Source organism: Sphaerodactylus townsendi, linkage group LG06 (assembly GCF_021028975.2).
Source record: "Sphaerodactylus townsendi isolate TG3544 linkage group LG06, MPM_Stown_v2.3, whole genome shotgun sequence".
In the NCBI taxonomy this organism is placed as follows: domain Eukaryota; kingdom Metazoa; phylum Chordata; class Lepidosauria; order Squamata; family Sphaerodactylidae; genus Sphaerodactylus; species Sphaerodactylus townsendi.
The window spans coordinates 35965380-35970977 of record NC_059430.1 but is presented as its reverse complement, the minus strand read 5'-3'; the positions used below and the strand labels follow the sequence as shown (position 1 = coordinate 35970977).

Genomic DNA, 5598 nt, shown 5'->3' with positions numbered 1-5598 from the left:
ACTGCACTGCCTAGCAGCCTTACAATCCCTTAAGTACACTTTCTCCCGTCGGGAGCCCGGGAGCACCAAAGACAGCCCGCCACCATTCAAAACAACCAATCATTCATTTGCAACATGCAGGAACCAATCAGTGTCCGATATGCATCCTCTTCTCAAGTTTCGCGCCAGAGCAGGGCGAGGCGATGACGTGTTCACTGACGGGGGAAACACAAAGGTTTTCTCCAGGTGTCCAGGGTCAGGAGGCAGAGAGCGATGACGTGTTCCCCTTATCTGCCTGCTGATGGGATTAGGCAGGGCAAGGCTCGGGACGGAGGTTTCCTTTGTCCGCAGCAAGCATCAAGAAACTTTACACGTGAATGGGATGGGTTCAAGCAGCGCAGAGATGGCTCTCTGCCTTGGGCCAAGAGGTTCCATACAAACACAAATACAGGAGACTTACAAATCCTATTTCTATCTAATACAAACTAGTTTCTACCTAATAAATACAAAACAGAATAATCTTCAATCGTCTTTAGTTCTGGCAGTCCAGGGAGCCGGATTCTCTCCCTGGCTCCGCTTATCATTTCCCCTTTCTGGGCTTTCATGCCATGACAGAATGGCATGGATGCCTGTGACATTTGCACCACCTGGGAATACGCTGGAGGGGCCCTGGATGCACCGGGTGATCCAGCGGGGTGAGGAGCATAATGGGTTCCTCACCGATATGGGCCGAAAGGGTTTTTATACAACAGGCGATGCAGAAACGCTGAAAAACTGGACACAACAACATACTAACACACATATGATCAAAACCTGAAAACCAAGGAGTACCAAGGGTCGCAACCAGGAGATATCGGGTAGCCATCCCAAAAGGGAATCCCAGAAAGAGGATTGGCTGATACCGTCTAAGGGGTGAACAAGGTCCTGCAGCTCGGCCACATTAGTGGTGATATTGCCGCCCAGGTCAACGTAGAAACAGCAATGCTCACCCAACATGGCACAAGTCCCGCCCTGCTGGGCAGTGAGGATGTCCAGCGCCCGACGGTTCTGCAAGACCATGTCGGCCACCGATAGATCTCAGTTTGCAGGTCCGTCACCGCCAGGGCGGTGGCCTGCAAGCCAAAATCCACTATGGCGGAGAGGTTCTTAACAGCATTCTCCAGCTCATACACACCAATCTGGGGGAAAATGGTACGAAGGAAGGTATCGAACCAGGGGTGTTGTTCACCCACTAGAGGGTTCTCGATCGCCCTGGGGTGTCTGCTGCCTAGGTTCAGCACGGGGCGACCTCGTAACGACTTGTACTGTTGGAGGTCAAGGACAGCGGAACCGAACGAACAGAGTCCTCGCCAGTCATGGTGGATCACCTTTCTTCCCACCGCCCCGCACACAAAATACAGGCCCTGCTCACTTAGCAACAATGCCCTAGATTTGGATGGGTAGGCTGACTCCAAAGACTTACAGTCAGGTGATTCCAAAACATTCCCTTTCCCAGTCCTAACACAAAGTTGCAGAATGGCTAGCCACGGTAGAATGGAGGTGGCGGCTTCCTCCCATGTGTTGTTTACAGACCGCCAAACATGACCCAAAGCGCCTGCCTCATGCACAGGTATTTTTAAAGAGGTGTGTGAATCCGTCAGGGATAAATAGCTCTGAGGGGATCTGCCGGCTACCGAGAGGTACAAGACCGGACCCTCCCTCCGGGATCCACCCCCCTTCGCTAAAAGTTATTACCGCAGCACAGCTGCTGAGAGGAAGACTCCCATAATCCCACTCCCCCGCTGCCTTGTGGATACATAAGGGAAAACGGCCCACATGTTCCGCGAACACCGAGGTGGAGAAGACCTCCCTCCCTTTAGACCCCATCCGAGACACCTGAGATAGCTCCCAAGTTGTGGGCACGTTCACCCATTCCAGCCATGGGGTTTCACAGAGCCACTGGAGTAGGTTAACCGTCTCTGATGATGATGATGTGAAATCGGACCACCAGTTTCAGGGCTGCCACTGTTTGTAATGCGCCCAGGTCCCAGTATAAGCATTCTGAGTCTTGTAGCAGAGCCAACAGTCGGACATGTTGCCCACATTGGCAAGGAACTGGAGAGGCGGGCGAAGGGGGTGGTCTAGAACAGCGTGAGTCCCTGTCGGGGAGATGAGCGAAACGGCGAGAATGGCGAAAATCCATGAGGGGCCGTCAGCCGTCTCCCCCCTTCGCATAAGCAGGGGCCCCCCGGTGTGGCGCCTTTTCGGAGAGTTTGGGCTAGGGTGGCGGGTAGCCTCACCGGGCAGCATCTCACCTCTTCCGACCCCGTGACTTGAACCCAGAAGAGTTTCGTTCTTTTTCTCCGTTTCCCGAGTTGCACCAGGCAAGCCTGAGACTCTGGTCCCCATTGGGCCAGAGCGGCCGGCATCCTTACGGAAATCACGAGAAAAGCTAGGCATGTGTCCTGGTTGAAAAGCTCGAACACGGTGGTACGAAAATGCGGGCAGAGTCCAGAGTAGTACACCGAGGCGTCCGATGCTCTCCAATAGCCTACCAGCCCAAAGCAGCTAGGGCTAGGTAGAGGGAGCATCCGGGGTGGGATCAGTCGCGGTCTTCGTTATCCTCCACTTCGCTCCCGTTGGCTCCGACCACCGATCCGGGGTCCTTGGTAACCTGGCGGCGAAAACGTAGGCAGAGTCCCGGGCCCTGCTCTGAAGTCCAAAGGTCCCCTGGATCCGCGGCTCGGTCTTTCCTTCGCTCCTCGAGTGCAGGGGGCACTGCCTGCTTTAGGCGGCTATAGTGAATCCAGGGCTTGATCCCGTGGAGTTTTGCGGAAGAATAGGTTGTGAGTAGGACCTGGTGGGGGCCGTTCCACACTGGCTTCAATGGGACTTTCTTCCAGGACTTGAGGTAGACCCAGTCTCCAGGGTTGAACGGGTGTAAAGGGGCGTAGAGTCCAGTGGGCTTCAGCTCGTTAAGGTCCCGATGAAGGGCGGAGACGGTGGCTGCCAAGCGACACAGAAATTTTGCGGTCAGCGTGTTTCCAATTTCCCCCGCGTCCTCTAGACCTGGCCTGGTCAGGGGATAGGGGCGGCCAAACAAAGCTTCGAAGGGGCTAACAGCAGAGGCGACCCGGGTGCGTCCAGGCAACGCGGAGCAATGCTAAGGGGAGTGCCTGTGGCCACTTTAGGGAAGTTTCCTCTACAATTTTTGTCAGAGCCGCCTTCAGGGAACGGTTCATCCGTTCCACGACCCCACTGGACTGGGGGCGCCATGAGCTATGCATTTTCCATGGGATATTCAGGGCCCTTGCCAGCTCCTGCATGGTCTGGGAGGCGAAATGCGGGCCATTATCGGAATCTATGCCCTCCCACGGAAACCCGAATACCGGAAGAATGTCGTTCAGTAGGACCTTCACCACCTCCTTAGTTTGGGAAGTGCGGCAGGGGAAAGCTAGGGGCCAGCCGGTCATGGTGTCTACGAATACCAGCAGGTATCGATATCCCATAGCTGGAGGGAGCTCTGAGAAGTCGCACTGCCAGCTCGCTCCCGGGTGACTTCCCCTAAACACTGACCCCTGCTGGCGAGGCTGGTTCCCTGACGAATTCACACGCTGACAGTTAACACAGTTCTTGACAATGGCTTCAGCTTGCATGCGCACCCTTGCCCCAATGAAATACGTGTCGAACCAATTGGCTAACCCTTCCCTCCCCACATGAGTGCCTTCATGCAATACTTTCAGCACCAGGAACACCATCCCACCCGGGACATAAACCTTTCCCTGGACAGTCACCCACCGCCCCTCGCGCTTCGCTGCATCCCTTCCCCTTCTGCAAACCGGTCTTCCGACTGGGTATAAACGGGGTCAAGATCCGGCACGGCAGGGATTAGGGGGAGGAGCGTCCCTTCCGGTCCCTTGGCAGCCCGTTTGGCGATTAGGTCGGCTCGTCGGTTCCCTCTACTTAGCAGGGAGTCCCCCCCCTGGTGGGCTCTGCAGTGAACAATAGCTACCTCCGCTGGCAGATGAACCGCGTCCAGGAGGGCGCGGATTTGCGGGGCATTTTTAATCGCTCCCCCATTGGTGGTTAACATCCCTCGCTGGGCCCACATTTCCCCGAATGCGTGTAAAACCCCGAAGGCATACCGAGAATCTGTATATATGTTAACCCGTAAATCCTTCCCGTGAATGAGGGCCCTAGTGAGAGCCACCAGCTCCGCGGCTTGGGCTGAAAGGGAGGGGGGTAACGCTGCGGCTTCGACGGTGTCCTCTAGGGTGACCACCGCGTAACCGGTGAAGCGCAGCCCAGACTCCATGAAGCTACTTCCATCCGACCAGAATTCCCGGTCAGGATCCGGCAACGGGGCGTCCCGGAGGCCCACTCTAGCTGCATAACTGAGATCTAGAGTTTGGATGCAGTCATGCTCCGGTCCATCTGACGAATCGGGCAAAAGTGTGGCAGGATTCAATCGGGTAGATAGCTCACAATGGACCCCGGGGCTGTCTATGAGCACCGATTGGTATCGAGTCATGCGTTGCTGTGTGAGCCACTGGGCCCCTTTCTGTTCCAGTACTGCAGAGACAGCATGGGGCACGTGAGGACTATAAGAGGGGCTCTAACGTGAACTTCAACGATCTTCTACCAGCGTGCATGTGGCCACCGCTTCTTAGGCAGGTTGGCCACCCAGCCGAGACCAAATCCAGCTGCTTGGACAGGTACGCTACCGGCCTGTGGGTGTCTGCAAACTCCTGTGTCAGCACCCCCTTGGCCACCCCCGATTGTTCGTGGATAAAAAGAAAAAACGGTTTGGTGGGATCTGGCAATCCTAACGCCGGGCTTTTCATTACGCTTTATACAGCCCGAAGGCGGAGCCCGCCCGCCGTCTATTCCATGCTTAGCCCGCGATCCGGCCCTTAAGCATGTCATAGAGGGGTTTGGATGAGCAGCCGTAACCGAATCCAGTTACGCTGCGGTGTCTCCGCCATTCCCAAAACTTCCGGAGCTCCCCTTCGTAGGTGAGTTGGATTTGGGATACCGCCGTTCTTACGGAGAGTCCGTGAGGGCCCTTTTCCCCTTTGAAGGCGTGTATCCCAAATACAACACCGAGGTCTGGGCGATTTGAGCCTTGGACTGGGAAACCCGGAAACCCTCCGCAGCCAGAAAATTCAAAGACCAATAGTGCCCGCTGGGCAAGCCTCCCAGGGGGGCAGAGGAGGAGGTCGCCCACATATTGGACGACGACGCCGGGCGGGAGCCCAGAGCCGCAGCCGGCGCTCCAACGCTGTGCCGAAAAGGGTGGGCTATTCTTGAAGCTCTGTGGTAACGAAAGCACCATTGGAACTGAGTCTTACGGCCATCAGGGAAAGTCCACTCGAAAGCAAACAAAGGACGGGACTCCGGGGCAATGGCCACCGAAAAGAACGCGTCTTTCAGGTCAAGGCAGGAGAAATACGCGTGGTCCGGGGGCACGAGGGTCAACAGGGTGTATGGATTGGGTACCACGGCGTGGAGATCTTCAGTGATCTCGTTAATTTTTCGGAGGTCGTGCACCATCCGGAAGGAGCCATCCCGCTTTTCCACCCCAATGATCGGAGTGTTAAAGGGGGAGGGACATTCAACCAAAATACCAAGACGGAGGAG

General features: G+C 55.9%; 1 protein-coding gene across 1 annotated transcript; it reads right to left on the bottom strand.

The window, feature by feature from the left end:
- Positions 1-2554: 2554 nt before the first annotated feature.
- On the bottom strand, positions 2555-3614 carry LOC125435336. Its single transcript, XM_048501526.1, has 2 exons — positions 3348-3614; positions 2555-3121 (listed from the first exon to the last, which is right to left on the bottom strand). The coding sequence occupies exons 1-2, from the start codon at positions 3612-3614 to the stop codon at positions 2561-2563; spliced, it is 828 nt and encodes a 275-aa protein (XP_048357483.1). The 3' UTR covers positions 2555-2560.
- Positions 3615-5598: the final 1984 nt, after the last annotated feature.

Excerpts from the sequence above, each read along its gene's own strand:
- LOC125435336 (XM_048501526.1), bottom strand. The coding sequence starts at position 3,614 with ATGCAAGCTGAAGCCATTGTCAAGAACTGTGTTAACTGTCAGCGTGTG. Across the intron at positions 3,122-3,347 it reads TACTGAACGACATTCTTCCG|CATTGCTCCGCGTTGCCTGG; the intron begins GTATTCGGGTTT and ends CACTCCCCTTAG.